The 20,004-nt window shown below is 40.4% G+C and overlaps 1 protein-coding gene across 1 annotated transcript in view; it reads right to left on the bottom strand.

The window, feature by feature from the left end:
- The window catches only part of LOC136826989 (enolase-phosphatase E1-like), a 100,809-nt gene extending 80,805 nt beyond the window's left edge, over positions 1-20,004 (bottom strand). The window contains 5 exon segments of the mRNA XM_067084637.1: positions 8,972-9,031; positions 10,486-10,545; positions 11,394-11,453; positions 14,421-14,480; positions 19,904-20,004. Coding sequence (XP_066940738.1) covers positions 8,972-9,031; positions 10,486-10,545; positions 11,394-11,453; positions 14,421-14,480; positions 19,904-19,978 — 315 coding nt within the window. The 5' untranslated portion in view covers positions 19,979-20,004.

Raw genomic sequence — 20,004 nt, 5'->3', positions numbered from 1 at the left:
ATCACAACTAACGAACCATTTGTCATTGTGCTGCCTGACAATACCTTCTTAAGGCAGGAAAGCATGATTGGAACATTAGTGACCCATCACCAGCTGACAAGTCTGAAGACAATCCAGCTGGTTCTCTTGGGGACATGGTGCTTATCCCCTTTTCTGCACAATTGGTCTTTTTGCAGACCAAACAAGTCTTCTGCAGCAAGCAAACATCACCTCTTTCAACAAGCCAAGCACAGGAGCCATGGGTCTTTGTCCTGTGATGGTATTCAAGAGCTGCATGCCTAGCCCTTAACATGTGTACTAAGGCACATTATAACTGGATCAAAACAACAACCTCACAGCAAAACTTCACCAAAAACTTATCAACCCTCAATGTATTCATTCTTCATTATCTCAGATACAAACTATTACAAACTTAAATTTACATTTCAGGAAAATTCAGCATAGATTATTATTATACTATTTCCCTGTTCACATACACTTTAAATCAGTGGTTTTCAACCTTTTTCATACCAAGACCCCTTATAAGCAACTCAACATGACCGATGACCCCTTTCAAAATTTTTTATTCAATATGTAGAATTGCCATATTTTCATCAACCAAAGACTGTACAAAAGGAATCTACATTCACTATGACAGGTCCCAAACCTATCTACACGTTTTTATTTATTCCTCCTTCCAAATCTGTTAGACATTTTTCCCTCTGATGGGTCACAAGCTTATTTGAAAACACAATCTTTTTGCTATTCATTTCTGCTTCCAAATCTGTTAGGCCTTTTTGCTCTGATGGGTCCAAAGTCTATCTGCAAACATATTTTTCGCTGTTAATTTGCTGTATACACATCCCCACTGAACATTGAAACATTGTTGGGTGACTGAACATTCTGGGACATTTTTCTGACTGACCAGGATGCCCACGACAATGCCTCAAATCCGGGACGAGTCCCAGCCAAACTGGGACGTATGGCAACCCTAATCACATGTAATGTCCTGGTACAAAAATAGCATGGCACTGTAATAAATTTGCTACTTGCATTAAAAAGACATTATAATTATTTGTTAAATAAATTAAATTATAGACTGTTTTGGCCCAGTGATCAGGTGTTGCTTCGTGTAGCTACCCACTGAAGTTGAAAAAAGCTAAAACATACTCTCACTAAAGAATGATTTTGCAACCCCCAGAAACAAAGCTTGCAACCCCCAAGGTTGAAAACCTCTGCTTTAAAAGAAGCAAGCTTTATTTCGTCAAAACCCAAGATAAAATGAAGTTTTCATAATAAAACTAATATTGTAATACTTACCTGAACACCTGAATTCGCCCTTAATCCTACTAGCCCAAACAACTCTAAATTACCCATCCAATTAGTGGGAATTTTAACAGCCAGCATTACCAGCGCTGCAGGTAAAATCTTGTCACTTGAGCTACCATAACAAACGGTTGGCAACGCTGACACAGGTGTGTGCCAACACTCCCACTTTCATCAATTGCTTTATTCAAGGTCAAAATTGATGTGGGGAAATGAGGGTGGGAATCATTCCGGTGTTCAGGTAAGTATTACAATATTAGTTTTATTATGAAAACTTCATATTGCAATACACTCCTTGAACACCTGAATTCGCCCAATTAACATTTAGAGGAGGAGGGATCAATTTTATTGCACGCCTTTTGACAACCACAGAGATGGTAGCTCACCAATCTGCTCTGCATAAAATATCCGTTTAGTCATACACTCACCATATCAATCAATACTTTCAGTGAAGAGACATGTTGGAGAGTACTTTGATCGACAGTCAGGTCAGTACTCTTGGTCCGTCGACCTCCCATGTGGCTCTTCAGAACCTCTCATGTATGGAAGAGAATGAGGCAGAGTGCCGAGCCACTGTCCCTCCGGGAGAACCATCTATGTTTGTGGCACACCCCATTTTTACAACTGCAGAGATGGCAGCTCAATGATCTGCTCTGCATAAGATATCTATTTAGTTATAAATCGATGCCTTTTGGTGACAACATGCTGGAGAGTACTTTGATCGCCCGTCAGGTCCGTACTGTCTCGGTCCGTCAACCTCCCATGTGGTTCTTCAGAACCTCTCATGTACGGAGGAGTACAATGGACCTCCCATGTGGCTATTTAGAGCCTCTCATGTATGGAGGGAAATGAAGCAGTGTGCCGAGCTGCTGACCCTCCGCCATTCAGGTTGCGGATAAGGCCTGACGACAGACAAGCGAACAAGTATCTCAGCGCCGACAAAAGAGCCTAGCCTACTAGAGCCCCCCTTGGACTCTCGTAGGGAAACTATCAGAGACTAAGATACTTAAAACGTACTATACCTAAGTTCATGTTATACTATCACTGTTGCCTAAGAATCCTAAAGACTAAAAGGAATTCCTCTATCTGGTTAATGTAAGAATCTCCTCACTAAGTGAATACCATCTCAGCTAAATGAACGCACCCTAGATAACAGACTTCGCTGCTACTCATGGACAAGTGAATAACCCTCCAAACCTCTGCACTAAGCGAATACCACCTCAGCTAAACAAATGCACCCTACATAGTAGTCTTCACCGCTACACGCGATGAGGCGAATCGAACGTCTCTTAAGTAAAGGAAGTAAACACTGAGACGGACTTCCAAGTAGCTGCCTCTAGAATAGAAGGCACTGAATAATTCCTTAGAAAGGAAGATGAAGTGGACATACTCTGAATACTGTGCGGACAGGGAAATACAGAGCTGAAGACGACGAAGAACCCTGAGAAGCCTCGGAAATCACCTCCCTCTGAAAGTAACTAATCGCATTCTTTGACAGCGGACGGGAAGGATTCCGCGGAGAGACAAGAAGTGTGCGCAGAAGCAGTCAGAGTTTCTCAACCTTTGATAAACAGACTTTAATGCTCGCACCGGACATAAAGACATCTCCACTGGATCAGCAGTAACGAACACTTGCAGATAAAGAACTTTAAAAGAACGAGGCAGAGTTTTAACCTCCGACTCTATCTTTGCCACAAATTCCGGAAGAAAGACAAATACGTATTATTCTCGCATAGGAACCCAACCTAGAAACTGCCTGAAGCTCGCCCAACCCTCTAGCTAAAGCTGAAGCCATAAGAAAAAGCAACTTCTTAGTCAGTGTCTTAACGTTATAGCTTCAATGGGTTCAAAAGGCAGGGGAACGCAAGAAAAATTTTGAAGTACTTCTGACAACTCCCACGGAGGGGTCCAAGTCGGCAAGACAGGAAGTTCAATCTTAAAAGAACATAATAAATCATCGATTATCTTACTACTAGAGATTTCAGGAAGGTGGAAACTAATTGTACCGCTAATCGTTGAGCGGTAGTCAGCAATAGCCGAATACGAAAGACCCTTGACTTTCCGAAGGAATAAAAGAAAATCAGCTATTTTGGCTGTGGAAGGTCTACAGATGGAATGACCTTCCTTACAACACTAACTTCTATACCTTGTCCAGCTGAACCTGGTAAGGCTTACGGGTTGACTTTCTCAAGCTGAAAGAAAGCTGTCTAGCCACCGCTTTAGGGAGTCCAGACTGTCTAGCTGCTCTCTCTACAGTTGCCCTGCAACTAGGTACAGCACGTGAGGGTTTGGATGATAATGGTGAGAGTGCGGTCGTCTGAGAAGAACTTTTGCATGGGTAGGGACATCAGAACTTCCATAAGGAGCTCTAGGAGTTCCAGAAACCAAGCGCGTTAGGGCAAGCAGGGAGCTATTAGAGTCCAGGTCGTCTTGACACTCTCCTGCAATTTCCTTATTACCTGATGAATGAGACCGGATGGAGGAAAGGCATACACTTGCATGAGATTCCAATTTGTAACGTCACATCGGTGCCTATCGACATGGGGACCACCACTGGTGAGAAATAAACCAGAAGACGATGGTTTAATCACATCGTGAAAAAGTCCACAGTTGCTGGCCACTTCCGGAGAACCTGACCTATTACTTCCAGAGCCAAAGTCCACTCTACCCCCCAATACCTGACGGGAGCGACTTAGCGAATCGGCCAGTACATTGAAACTCTCCGATATAAATTGGGGAAGAAGACACTTTTCATTCTTCGCACCCTCTCAGGACACTCTCTGTGCTATAGTATTGAGTTCTGTTGAGCCTGTTCCCCAACCCCCCCGAGTTCTTCAGATACAACACGGCAATTATGCTGTTGCTAAACATAGCCACTACTCTGTTGCGCACTAGGACTGAAAACAACTGAGGGCTTCCTTTACAGCCTTGATTTCCCGAAGATTTATTGACTCCTCTCATTCCCACCGAAGATTTATTGACTCCTCTCATTCCCAAACGCCCCCCAGAGGCCCTATGCCTGGGTTTCCTCCAAGGTTGTTCCCCAACCTTGATCTGAGGCATCTGTGTAAAGATGAACGTCGGGAAGAGGGAAGTCGATAGACCTTCCCAGTGTCAGATGCACTTCTTATGACCACCACAGACAATCCAACAGGCAAGAATCGCTCCCGACTATAACTGCGTTCTCGTTGCGGAAGTCCCAGCGATTCCTGAGACGTACCTGAAGAGAGAGCATCTGGAGACAAGACCCTGGAATTGAAAGAGAGACATTCTCTCTAAGAGGCTTTTCCAAGCTGGTACCGGCCATTCCCTGTTGGGCAGGAACCCTTCTACCTGCTAAAGGACTGACTGGATCCTCCCCAGGGTTGGGAAAACCCTCAAAGGAAGAGAGAGAATCCTCCTACCTGAATAGGTTACAGATTCCATAAAAATTCCCTCGCTCTTACTAACTCCTCTAGAGAAGAGAGCAAGGATCAAATACCAACACTCATCTAGATACCTCAACACTCTGTACCCTCAACGATGCATAATTGCCGACACCAGAGACATGAGTTAGAAGCAACCACGTTCGTCATGTTGGCTACGTCATCATCCTTGAACAAAGAATTAGCTAAGGCTAAGGTGTTCTAAGCAATCCCTCTTATGAACGTCCGGATACTGAGGGGGAAGATGACCAAGATAGAAATTTCGACTTTTCTGCTCCAAACGTCATAAACAAAGCCAAAGCATACGCCTGGTGAGCCAGACCCCTCAAAATAAATCTATTAAGCTGCAAACAGCCACAGATCCGAAGGAACATAGCCGTAACTCTTTTAGAACCCCATTACAGTAAACCTGACAGCATCCAGAGAGAGTGTGCAAGAGCCTCAGTCTGACTGCGCAACACATCCTCCAAGCACCTGCTTCCCTAAGAGAAGTCCCAACGAGAGCAGAGACAATGCCGGAGACCTGGACAGGATTGCCTCGACCAATTCGTTGAATGGCAACCTGACACCTGCCAAAGGGTTACCTTGAACTGCATAAATCACCTGACGTGGAGAGAGAAGAGAAGAGTCCTGTCTATTAGAAGCCACTACCGACGCTAAACAACTGTCCACCTCCTCCAAAGCCTGTCTAACCTGATCGAACCAAACCAGCCAACACAAAAAGAGGCAGGAGCTGGCTTAGTAGCATAAAAGGCCCCCCCCCAAAAAAAAGACTGAATTGACAAAACCAGGAGGTCCAGAGCTCTTGCTTGAGGATACGAAGAAGTAACATAATCAAGCATGCGTCCATAATCGTTACTGCTGGCAAGAGGACATTCTAAGTCCGCCAGAATCTCCTGCACCTACAGATAAGAATCCTGTTCTGCAATGTCCGAATGGTCTAAGACTGACGAAGGAGGAGGAACTGAACGAAGCCCAGACAACGATGAAGAGTCCGCAAGTGGACCACCCTAACCATGGTCTTAGACCACGACCCTAACCAGAATGCTGAGCACCCACACCTAATTGGGTACCTGGAGCTGAAACCGCATAGTTGAACCTGCCGGGAAGACGGGAAGGCTGAACCGAGAAAATCTGGAGCCGATTCTCCATTATTACCAAGGGGAAGACAAGTGAGAGTAGCCAAACCCACACTGCTAAACCCCGGGGGAGGATGAGCAAACGAAACCGCTTGCAGAGGGACAGAAGAAGATGAAGAAGTTGGGAGAATGAAAGAGATAGAAGCTACTCTTATCGCCATGAAAATGCAGGCGAAAAAGAAACTCAAGAAGGTAACACAAGCCCTGCCAAAACTGCGGAGCGCAAACCCAACTGGAAGCGACAGGCAAACCCTGTGAAACACCTGATACTACCGGAACAGCCGCTTGAAGCGGAAGCAAGGGGTTGCACATACCCGAAGGGATGGAACATGAAACGCCTTCGGCCAAATTCTGCCAAAACTGCGTTTTCACCTGTCCCGAAGCTCCTCCTACCAAAGAAGACTGTACTGAGGAAGGAAAGGAAGGAGACAGAGGAATAGCAGACACACAAAAAAAGGTTACCTGAGAAGAGGAAAAACCAACAGTCGAAGAAGGAGGGAAAACGGAAGATGCGGAAGCCGCAGGAAAGACCAGAGCAGAAGAAGAAGAGACCGAAGGGAAGACTGAAAAAGGAGCAACAGAGAATGTGGAGCTGGAGATGAAGCGACCGATAACCCAGAAGAAAACTTAAAACGAAAGGACAAAAGGTACACTGAATCTGCCACCCCCCTCGATAATCCTGAAACATATCCGACATGAATTCTGGACACTACTGTGTCATATACTCTCTGATGTTAGAGAAACCATTCAAAAAATAACCTCTCACCATAGGTCTGTACCCGTTTGAAAGACCAAGCAAATCCGCCTTATTTTCAGCCACATCCAATTGCAGGTCCTGCAAACTACTTTCGGCTGAAAGAGCACACCAGAATCCGCCTTACTAGATGGAGGAGTAGAAAACACAGAGAAGGGGGAACTACAGTAGAAGATTCAGAAACAGTCGAAAGAGAGTTAGCAGCTAGAGCAGAAGGATTCTGCACCACTGGAACTGAAACACTGACTTGAGACTGAGCCACACCGAAACCGGAACCCATCCAGGAGAACGACTCTGCACCCTTAATACCTTCTCCTCACTACCTAACCCAGACCTATCCTCCTTTATCACCTAGATCTTGATCATGGCTAACATTATCAACATTAAATTTATCAATACTACAAGGAGGTTGGGGGAGGATCCTTCACTGCCTGCTCACGCTCCTACCCACTAAGAGGCTTGGGGCCATTACCCTCAGCACCCTTTAGGGCTGGTTCTGGAACAGGCAGGGGAGATGAAAAGGAAGAAGGATTAGACATCCTAACACTACTACTATCCCTATCTGAGAAATGTTGAAAAAGACTAGCTCTTAAATTTGCCATACTACTTGCAATCTTATCCACTATCTATCTGACTAACTCTGAACTCGCTAAATCCAACAACTGATCTGTAGCAGAAGCCTGAGATACTTGGGGCAACAAAGAATCTGACCAACGTTTGCCGCCCTTACTAGCCAAAGACTTGCGATGACGAATGTAATCCTCCCTCTCTTGTGGCTTCTAATCGGAATATTCATCGCACTGAGTATGCACATCACACTTAACTTTCCTACATACCTGACAGAATGTCTATCATGTCTCAAGGTACTCATCCATCTCTGCAGGAAGAAGAGGCGATGAGCGCCAGTTGAAGGGGCAGTCGAGGTCGACGTCGAAGCCAAAGACGTGGTAGAAGGTGAAAGAGCCTATGATGACCAATCAAGACAGGGAACCAGCAAGTCCAAATCCAAAAGATGTTCCACGTCGAAGATATCCAGAAAATCTAGGAGTAAAAACGTTAAATACAATCTAGGTCTTCACCAGAAGTCCAAAATACAAAGAGAAGTCCAGCAATAGGATTAAAACCTCGCACTGCAGAAGGAAACAACCTTCTGGCAGCGCGAACAAAAAGCAATTGACGAAAGTGGGAGTGTCGACGCACACCTGTGTCAGCGTTGCCAACCATTTGTTATGGTAGCAAGATTTTACCTGCAGCGTTGTTAATGCTGGCTGTTAAAATTCCCACTAGTGGGATGGGTAATTGAGAGTTGTTTGGGCTAGTGGGATTAAGGGCGTATTCAGGTGTTCAGGGAGTGTACTGCAATAACAAAATCAATAAATTAAATTGTCCAACATCTCAACATATTCTGGATAACTAAACAAAGTCAGTTCTTTCTAACACAAAAATATGCACCAATAAACAATTAGAATAAAGAGCAAAGGTGAGAAAAAACCCATGCAAGAAACCATACAGACAACCTGGGAAAGCCTGTGGAGATGTTGACGCAAAATGGGATGAGTGTACAGTAAACCCCCATATGAGCGGGGGATGCATACCACATCCCCATGCGAAGAGCTAAAATCCGCGAATACTTAAAACTCCTCTAAAAACACTTACAACTGCCTATTTTGATATATCAAACACAAAACCTCTAAAAATGCTTATATCTGAGTATTTTAACAGTTTTATCACAAAGAGTGCATTTAGCCATGAAAGTGATATGAAAATACAATAATTAGTGAATATTTCTCAGTGAAAAATACAGCAAATGGACAAATTTTCCTCAAATAATGTGTATATACGTTCTACAGAGAAATCCGCGAATAGGTGAGTCCACGAATCGTGGGACCACGAATACGGGGGGTTTACTGTAGCTGCAAGTGGCAGTAAGAGGTCGACCAGATGGAGCTGTGCATTCTTTTCAGGTTAACTGTGTAACTGGGATTAATTTGCCATAGAATAAGGCATCTCATAATTAATGGGCTGTAATGATCACATAAAAAAGAAATTGCTGAATGATGTCATCAGGTAATGTCTCTTTCCTCCCTGTTCCTCCAAAGGTCAATGATTTGTCATACAATAATGTCACTTTCAAAAATATCTTCTACAAGATAACTATGGTTGTAATTATTGAAGGGATGGTAATTAAGTCTTTGCCTAAGGCTATATCATTTCAGGATGTCAAAAATCATACCATCATCAAAGTTATGCCATTATCAACAGTGTGCTAAAGTGCCTCAAAAGAAAATAAACAATAAAGGTGACATCCAAAAATCAATTAACCTTCAAGTGTTCTAAAATTTTCATACCTTAGGTAAGTCCAAGACAGTATTCTTATTCTTCCAGCCACCAGCATTGCGTGGCAGCCCCTAAAATAATTCAAACTGAGATGAAGGAAAACTTCACTGAAATGTATTGCTCCAACAAATGATGTCAATGGAAAGTTACACTAGTTCATTACAGTACAGCAAAACTTTTCCACTACCTGAAGGGCTACATCAGCGAGTCAACCACAGGAATTCAGTTGTATATTAAGCCAGCAAAATATTATTTGTAAGAAATGGCCGACTCCTTCATCTAATGAGTTATGAAAGGCAATGGTTCTTAATTCTGTATGACTTTTTAATAACTATTCTTTTCTTAAAGATTGGGGAAATTTAAATGTGCAATTTTTTATTAGTAAGAGGGAAAAATTTCTATACCTTATACTACGTGATTCTCAGTGTCAAGGGCAAATAGGCAAAATGGTTCTAAAACTGCAAACGAAAGCACTGCAGAGAAATTACAAATTAATTTCTAGAAGGAACATGATCCAACAAATAGGAATAAATTGTGGTTCCCATATTTAGATTAGATGACAGGAAAACATGGCTATTCTATAAACATAAAAAGTAGTATTTCTACCACAGCATTACACACTTGAACCTAGTCAATCAACGCTCTCTCAAAAGATGCCCTAATCTACAAGAAAGACAACTGTACAATTTAAATTACTGTATGTCACCATTAAATAGTTTTATAATTCTGAAATTAAGTCTCAATACAGTATATAACATCAACACAGATTACCTATGGCAAAAAACTGAAGGCATAATAACACATAACTTTTGTTATAACATGGTCTCCAATCTTTTTTGCTATTACAGTAGTGTTGCTTATCTCATTCTGATTTTAATGAACATTCATTGCTTTATTTCGGTAATTTCCCTTAGCATCCAAATCACAAGCAGTTTGCTTACTTCCTTACTTTACTTAGTACTTATCACTGTAGTGTAAATATTGTGGAGTTACAAACTTGCATATTAGAGTGCTTATTAAAAACAAACAGTTTTATAGGTTGTGGTCAATTCCATGCCATAAGATGTTTGAGTCAAAGTCAACAAGTGCATTAAATGAATGAATGAATCTCTGAAATCTCGGCCATATGACCCAGTGTTGGAACCTCCTGAGGCCTTTTGGTATTAGGTGCATTATGGGTCATAGTAGAGTACAGTAGTCAATTTTATTTATCTCACAGTTCACAATCTATGCAATTACTGATCACAAAAATGAAAAATTAAATACTGTATCTATAAAAAGACACCATTATACCTAGGCATCAAATGCCTCTAAATTTTCTAAGGTGAATTATGGCAGCAATAAGCTCTGCATGACCCTAACAGCAATCAAGATACAGATCGTGTAATACTGATGTGCCAACTGTGCAGTACCAAACAATGAATCACAATGTAATTGGGTAAATTTGAGGAAATTAAAATACTCTAACTAAAGCATCCAAACAAAGCCTTTACATCCTCCAGCGCATATAGTAAAAAGTTCATACCTTAGGTGCTTCCAAGGCAGTACGCTGGTAGTTCCAGCCAATAGGCTTACGTGGCGGGTCCTGAAATATTTCATAGCAAGTCAAGGCAAATGCCACTGAAATGTACTACCTGGGGGAATAATATCTGCTAGAGGGAAATTTCTAACTACCATGTGTGGAATAATTTTTCAAAGTTATCTACCCAGAAGAATGTTTAAACATTAAGTAATGGAAACTACTGAAGATTCATCAGTGTTATTGTCTCTACATATCAACCTACATGATAGTGGTTATCAATGTAGTAGAGTTTTCTTTCTTTGGTAATTTTAACTTTTAAGGTCTTTAGTTTTTGCATTTATTATTGGAGTGATGACAGCAATGTCCTTGCCATATGGCCAAACCAGGTTTAGTATTCAGTGCCAGATTAGGCCAAAAGTAACCTTGGATTAATTCTATCAGGCTCATTAAGATCGCACACAAAAATTTAATGTACGCTACTTTTCGAATCATGAAGAAATTAATAAGTGTTACTTTTTCTTCCCCAAATAGTGCCACTAAACAACATGGGGAGTATTCAGTGAGTACAACGCACTGTGTTGCTTTAATTGCTAACTGATAATCACATAAAATCAAAGATTTATTTCTAACATTTACTAATAAGTACACTTGACTTAAGTGTTTCTATTTGCTTTAAGAGTACCTTTTCATGTTGCATTAGTTTGCTTACATGTAAAGATGTTATTCTACTGCCAGTCAGTTAGCCAACAAAATAAGCTGAGATCACATTACTCTTTTATAAAATTATCAGAGCTAATAAACAATACAATGCAGCATACAGCTTACATAAAGTTTGGTGCCCATAAAGAAAGAAAATCAAAATGTCCACAAAACACTCAAACCCTGAACCAAGGTAATCAAAAGGTTCATACCTTAGGTGCTTTCAAGGCAGTACCCTGGTAGTTCCAGCCAATAGGCTTGCGTGGTGGCTCCTGAAATATTTCAAAGTCAGTCATGGAATAAACTTAACTGATGTGCATTTCTTCAATGAATAGAAATTTCCTACAGTTATTTTACTGACAAGAACTTTCGGGCTGAATGAAACATATGCAAAGAGAATGCTACCAAAAGCCCTTAAATTTTAATAGATTGGTCAGAAGAAGAGTACTAAGAGAATTCAAAGGTTGTTCAATTTGCTTGCCTCAGGATCACACAACATGAAAAAATCATAAACATGATATAGTTCCTTTCTCCAAGTAAGATCAGCCAATCAGGGTCACATAATTTTAGCACTGAACAGAACAAGCCACTGCCTAAGGCTATGCCATTTTGCCAGGTCTACAGGAAACGCCCAGTAATAGTTATAGCATTCTAGGGCAAGTTAAACTGAATGTGAGTCAAGAGGTTAGTAAAATAAAATTTTATATAGTAATTACACAGCAACATGAGGCAAACACTTGGACTATAGTACTGTATAATACAGTATTATTATTTACACTATACACAGATAATGATATATTCAAAGTACAAGGAATCTTGAATGTAAGCAAAGTTTTAATAGTAACAAAGGAAGTAGTAGTTACATTTGAAATTCTTTGAAGCCAATTATAATGCAGACTAGGAAAAAGAAAGCTTGGTGATGAATTCAGAATAATGTTGGAAAGCTATCTGTGCGTGCTCATTCTAAGGTAGGAATGAATGTCTGAATATAAGCATGAAAACATACTTTTCACATTTTTTCCCTAAAAGTATGCTATGCATAAACATTACGAAAACCAAACATGAATGGTATGCAGTCTGAGCTTTGTGCTAACAAGCAATCACATCCACCCAACTACACACAGTCTCAAGCATAATACTGGATCTTAATAAAGTCATACTCAGGCTTAGAAATTTCTATATAAAAACTCTGTACAGCTCTCCCATTGATTGTGTACCATTCTTAACTACTCGTGTTCAACAACAGGTAATTTTTGGAACCTCACAATTTTTACCAACAAAAGATTAGGTGCTAACTGAACCTTTAAGTCAGTCAGCTGAGAATCCTAATCCTAATTCCCACATGTTTATGTGAAATTCATGCACACTTCAAAGATAAGCCAGTTAGTTTCTGACACGTGGAAAGTAAAATCCATGGAAAAGGGGACTGTAAAGAAATTCTTTCTGCAAAATTCCTCCAAAAGCATATTCTTTGGCTTCTGGTAAGCAACTCCCCAGCCTCAGAGAAGCTTTGGGAAAGCTTTGTTCAGGAGGAAGCTTATCTACACACCCATCAAAAAAGACAATGTCAGTACCTTTTCTGTAAAGAATTTTCCAGCTCATAAAAGAATTTTTCAGGTCTGGCCTTAATTAATAAAACTGAGGTTTCTCAATGTCCAACTTGCATACAATATGCAAACATGCCCTTGCCATACCAAGCCAATAGAACTACACACAAAAAAAATTTAATATATATAAATAACTTGTTCTAAAATTAATTCAAGACAGCTACTGGGTTCTCGCTTGTTTATAGACCTCGGGGTGACAAGTGAAAATTCAGGCTTGGCTAGGCACAGATTGTTTTCTGCCACTTATTTTACAAACTGTCCTTTTTTTTTTTTTTTCTTCTTCCTTGGCCATCCAACGTCTTTAGCTCAACACTGCTCCAACCTTCTATTATCATTTTAGAGCACATCCTTTGGGTGATTCACATGACAGTGAAACTGTAAAAACTGCAGACACCACCCTACTTACAAATGAGTTACGTTCCAGACGGCCGTTTGTATGTTGAATTGTTTGTAAGTTCACATCTATCTAAGCACAGTATGATATAGCTGAATTGTTTGTAAGTGGTTACTGTACTCTTCACATCTATCTAAGCACAGTTAGATATAAAGTCAATACAGTACTATATGTTTTTTCATCCTAAAACACAGTTCACTACCTATAGAATAGGTGCGCATAACAAAATTGAACTTGCGGGTGGCAAAGGGGAGCAATCTGAACACAATTTCAATTTGCGATCCCGTTTGTATCTCTAAATGTTAGTAAATTGAATGTTCGTAAGTAGGGTGGTGTCTGTACTTGGAGGTCTCCTTAAACTAATTTGAAAAAACAACAAGAGCAGCAGCAGCAACAATGACAACATCAATAATAATAATAATAATACAGTAATGTCTTGGCACAGTACCAAGCTGGTGTTTTACACCTAAAAGATGTCCAGCACAAACCAACTCTGAGGACTCGTATCAGTGAAATGTCTAAATTCTACCTGTCGTTTCTTTTCTTGTTCAGGAAATGATACAATTGTCCCAAGAGTTTTTTTGCAAGCTTGCTGTTGCCCACTGTGGAATGTACTGGCATATCCTTACTTCACAGATTAAGAATCATTTTATTTGTTCACCACAATACAAAAGCTACTATGCAGCCTCTAAACAAAATTCCATACCCCATGCATCAGCTCTCCAACACTCCATTACTGCACTCTGCATAATTACAAAATGACTAGCCTGGTGCAGAACTACCTTCGTTGCCACCTTTCCCCCTTCAACAATATCTGTAAACCTGTGCTGTAATTTCTTTACTGCCTGACAGGAAGGCATTCTGCTGCTGCCTATTGCCAAGAAATCCTCTTGAAAGTTTGATTTCGTCCAAGATCACTACTACTTCATGTTGTGCAGTACAATACTGTGATTTTTAGGTCAACATGCTTAATTGTACACTACTCACCCTCGTTCACAGTCATATCTTTGACGAAAATAGCAAATACGAAATATACAATAGGAAAAACTGAGAAAATTTAAACTTTCTACATTAACCATACGGCAACAGTCAGTGTAATGTGCTTTGCAAAAAATTACCATGCAGTACAGTACAATAGCCTTCTAAAACAATATTCAGCAAAAGTGCTTGATAATCTAAAATATAATATGTTAAAATTATCAAGTCCCACACAAGCAAAGATGATAAGAGGTTCCTACCTCAGGAGCATTCACAGCAGTACCCTGGTAGTTCCAACCAATAGGCTTGCGTGGTGGGTCCTGAAATATTTCAAAGCGGGTCAGATAAGAACACTTACAAGTTATCATACTGAACTATGAAGATGACCTCTTCATGCTTACTAAATTAACTAAACAAACCATACAGAAAATATTTCAAAAATAGGACTTCCACAAGATTTTGTCATCATTCACAGCACTTCTTTTTTCCAAAATCTAACATTCTCATAGGAAGTTATGCCCACTGGATCATATAATCAATAGGCATGGGAGCATAGCTTTTTTGTGGAGAGCCACACAATCCTTACAGAATCAAGGGCTGAGTCCCAGTTAGGTAATGACATTTTATTATTGTCTTTAAGGATCTACAGAATGCTTATGATATTTTACTGTCATGTCAGATGTATACGAGCAAATTACACGACCTGTCCATTGTATAATATAGATCACGAGCACTGTAACCCAGACAAACTAGGCTTTAACTGATGTTACGCTGAGCTAGAGATCCAACCTGAACCGTTACCTCTCCTATCTGGTCATGAAAGTTGGGTCCCATTGGATAAGGGAACAATACTGTCCTGTGTGATGCCAACTGAGAGAAAGTGGAGATAGTCATGTAGTACATATAACAAAACCAGTGAGATGACAGAATGCCTGATTTTAATGCGTTAAAATACCAAGTTAAATGTTTTCCAGTAATGGAGATGAAGAGGAGAGGGCAATTCAGATTTTTAAAACTGATACACATTGCCGGATGACAAATAAGATGCAGAAATAACATGAAGTTCATGCAGGATGGAAAAATGGAAGATAATGTGTCTCTCTTGCGTGACCATAGCATGTTAAAGGTAAGGTACTGTAAAGTACTGTCTAAGCAGAAGGGTTGTAAGTGGCAGAGAAACTGGGAATCATGTGAGAAAAGGTTGAGGTGAATGAATTGAGAATGTTTTGATGGATGTGTGATGCTACAAAGTGAGACAGCTCAAGGAATGAGAAAATCAGAAAAACGTGTAATGTAATGGAAGATAAGGAGACAAAATTAGTAGTAGATGGACTGAATAATGAACAATCTGAGGGGGAAAGGCTTGACAAAATCCTATCCCTTAACTGTAGCGGGTATTTCAGAGGGGATATGACCTACCCAAACCTACCTTTATCTAATCTTACCTTGGATGCCATAACCTTACCTGGCAGGGGAGGGGCTGTGCGAGCCCAAGACCTCCCAAGTGCGACTGAACATCAGTAATTTTGAGCACATGGCCTGGCCTAGGCTATCCCTTAACAGTGGTGGGCTTTTCAAACAGAATAAAACCTAACCAGTCCTACTTTTACACAACCTTACCTAGGCTGTAGTGCCCTGACCTGACTTAGGCTAGCACTTAAATGTAGTAGGTCAAAATCATCACTTTTCATCGTACAATCCTGTAAAAAAAAAACAGGAAATGAATGGCTTAACTTATCCACAATCACTTTATCTAATTCATAGGATCCAGTCATGCAAACACAGGTTGTCCAGTAAGACAGCTCTTTCATTCACTTAAGTATCATATTTCCAATGCTACAAGTTTTACAGTCCTGCAGAATCACCCAACAAATCTCCCCCGATATAAGAATTCATAAATTCACCTCGTATTTTGGTAAATTCATATACTTGGGAAAACAAGAGCTCTTTAATAAGAACTGAAATCTTCCATGGTGGGAATTCACAACTTACACTAGAGTCATGGCAGTTCAAACAAGAGAGAATGCCTGAATCTCAATCGGAGCGTGGGTCCAGTTACCATATCGATCAGAATCGATTCTGATTGACTGGATTTAAAAAACCAGTAAGTCTAGGGTGTGACATGGATCAACCATGACTAGGAAGGGCCATATAAAAAGATTCTCACCACCTGTTAATGGGGCAATCGGAGCGATACACTATGGTCACCTTCATGACACAGTTCACAAAAGTGGGGACATAGAAAAATGACAAATTTTTAAGTATATAATTTGTATTTTTCCTAACATACAAACCTGAGGTCTTTACACAGGGGGGAGAGCAGCCAGCCAACGTCCGTTTTCAGTAACAACCACATCCAAATCACTGGATAGTTCTCCCAGACCCTTACGACCATCAAATGAGTGACGTCCTTTCACAACCGAGTTCACCCGCAGGTACTTCAACATTATACAGAGTAGGATATGAAATTTAATTTATTTGTTCCTACTCAAGTCTGGTTGTTTCTACACATATACAAATCCTCAGTTTTTACACATGGGAAAGCAATCCTATTTGTAAAGGTCTAATTGTTCCTACTAAACCTTGGTATTAGAATCTCTTTTGGAGTCAGGATGATTGCCCCCTTCCCATTCACGTGGTTGTGATCAAGATCATCAACATCTCCATGGCACTATGGGGCAGCACCTCCACTCTACCTTTCAAAAAAAGACCCCTAGCAAACATTCTGTGCAAAGAGCCTAAACCCCGTATACAATCCTAACCCATGGGGAAGAATGTATACCTGGGATCAAACTTTTCAGGAAAAAAGGTGATAATCTGCTACACTTGGCATTTTTGTTAGTGGCAATACCATTTCCTCATGTATGGATGATAAGTGAAGTGACTGCAGGTCACAATAAAATATACAATATACATACCTGTACAGTATATGACATATACATACACATACATTACTTAAAAATGAAGTCACTTGTATGTAATAAAACAAATAGCTGGACAGTAGTCTACAATCAAATGTGTCCATTCTCAGGATTAACCTTAGCCTCATGGTTAATCCTGAAAGTGTACCATTATGAATTAGAATAAAATACCATCCTCAGCAAGATGGGAAACATGTCAACACCACTAATTATAGGAAAGTCTTGACCCTTCACAGCCAGAATACACATACTGTACACGATATGAAATTGTAACCTACATTTTTGAAAAGAGCGCTTCATTTTTATTATTTTGAACCCCATAAACACTACTTGCAAATGATAAATAACTTAGATAATGAATTTTTGTTAAAAACGCAATTTTATGCCTCGCTAAAATTTTCTGAGTTCCCTTGACTTCTTTCCCTTTCCATCAGCCGTTAGCTCAAAATATCATGCACATTCACTTAGAGCATTTGAAAACCACTAATTTGAATGCCAGAAACACTAATCTGAAATATATATTGACATATAAAATGAATTTAATTAAAATAAACCTTTTTTTTTATCTTTGAAAATTTCCTTAGTAGTGATAGTCAACTTTCAGAGCTCCGTTTCGCGAGTGTACATGTCAGTTGGTGACGTAATCGGTGAAGTTCCACCTAAGCATGCACCTTGTCTGATGAGTTCAATTGTTTCCGGTCGGTGCGTTTTCTAAAGTCCGCCCACGCATCCAAATTTCCCCAGTGAATTTGAACTGTTTCCGGTGACCGCCAATAGAAGTAATGACATGACTTTTTCAACCAATTATATTGCATTTTCCAAAAAAACAAAAGTTATTACACCTACACCTGCTTCTATCTGAATTTGAATATGAGCTTCATTTAGTACAATGGCTACTGTTCAAGCAACATATGCAGGGTGTCCATTTGATCCTTGAAGATTTATAAAAAACTTTCATAGTGATAATGAAAATTTTTTGGAATATCTTAAAAGCCACAGAGTTCCACCGACAACCACCCACTGGTCAAGAGAATTTACCAGACTCCGATGCCAAACTTTCCTGTTCATCTGACAATAATTAAGGTAAGGTTGCTTATTAACACACACACACACATTTGATCCCTGAAGGCTAGTACTAGCACGGCAAAACACATTTGACCCCCAGGGGCTAGTACTAAAGATGACAAAACACATTTGACCCCCAAGGGCTAGTACTAAACACGGCAAAACATATTTGACCCCCTTAATCATTAAAAAAAAAAAAATATGAAGCCCAAACTGTTTGAATGTTAGTCTTTTCTTGTCAACAATGAATCCCGTACAGGGGGTCCGGGGGGCTTGCCCCCCGGCTAAGAGAATAGCAAAACAGTGACCAGTTTCCTAACTAGGTTAGGTTAGTTATTGCCCTTAATCATTACCAGTTATTCTTTTAAAAATGAACCTGAAGCCATTCAGAAGCCAAGTGTTCGAACACTGCGAGTTGTTGTTAAGCCTATTGTAAACACTCTCCACTTGCCAGGGCGGGGCTGTGTTTGTGTGCGCGTATTTGAGTAATTATTACACATTATGACAGCGAAACTTTTGCTGATGTATTTTGGTGTGTTTTCTTGAATTTTGATGCCAATTTGGGTCAAAAACCCTTATTTTTGGAACTGGGGGTAATGGCCTGGTTCCCTAACTCCAAAACAGAGTTATGTAAATGCCTTGTAATGGAACTGAAGTGAGGGTATAACAGAATGGTTTTTCTGGCATATTTTCACGCATTTTTAGTGAACTTGATGTCGATTTTCGTTGGAAATACAGTTCTGGGGTTAGGGTATCGGTACCCTAACTCAAGAACTATTGATTTCCGAGCAAAATCATCAAAGTCATTCAAAACTTGTGAAAATATGACTGAAAAACCATTCTCTTAACCAATGGGGAATATTGGCAACTTATAAAATTTTATCCATGGGGGGCAGTCACGGTAATTCAGCTTGCCGCAGAATGCCGGCTTAGGTTTACCCCGTCAGTAATGTAGTCTTCAAAGGTCAATTACAGTTTAGTTACAGCCGGCCGACAAAATATTACTTTAAATTCTTGTAAAGCAAGTAAAATAACATATGAAAACATCAACTGCCATAGTCTAACTCAACGCGGAACTACGACTTAAAATTACCACAGTCCCCCCCTTGGCCAATTCAGGTCACAGAACCTTAAGTAAGGATGGGAAGGTAAAGTGCAGTTAGGTCAGGGCCACGCCTCACGCCTTGGGGTACGCCTGTCTCCCTACTCTGAATAGCCTACTACCCCTTAGTCTCCTTAATATTGTTAGTATGAAACTCTGTGCTCATATTCATCTTAAATTTACTGCGGTGGACTAAGGAGATATTCACAGACTTTAGACTTTAACTTTAACCCGGGCGTAATTTAAGGCACGACTTTACCGGCTTAAATTGCGTCATTTGGAGGGAGGTATGGCTGGGGCCTAACCTAGCCAATCGTCACGTAGCCTAACCTTCATATGAAGGTACCCCGCATGTTAAACCCCAGACCAACATTTGTACCGTGCATAAACCTCTGCATGTTAGGATTAATCAAAAAGCCTAACAACAAAGACATTAACCACGTCAGACCAGAATAAATAAAACGTTTGTGAACACGACTTATGACTAAGCCTGGTCTACGAGACCACACAGGGGGTGACTGAGCATGACAATGTTCCCCGGCCTTTCTTTTCGCCTAGCCTACCAGTAAACGAAGAGTATATCCCTGTTAGTTCATCGAATCCCTTTCCTTTCGTGATGGCCGAACGACCAGTTGGTCAATTCATCAATTCATACCTTATACTCGTCGTCGGACGAGCCAGAATCCAGTTCTATCACTTCGTTTGCCGCCATTACTGTATTTGTAAACATCGAGTAGGATGAATCTGGGGAAGATA

This window comes from Macrobrachium rosenbergii, chromosome 41 (genome assembly GCF_040412425.1).
Source record: "Macrobrachium rosenbergii isolate ZJJX-2024 chromosome 41, ASM4041242v1, whole genome shotgun sequence".
Classification (NCBI taxonomy): Eukaryota; Metazoa; Arthropoda; class Malacostraca; order Decapoda; family Palaemonidae; genus Macrobrachium; species Macrobrachium rosenbergii.
Note: the sequence above shows the minus strand (reverse complement) of the source record. Positions and strands in the feature narration are given on the sequence as shown.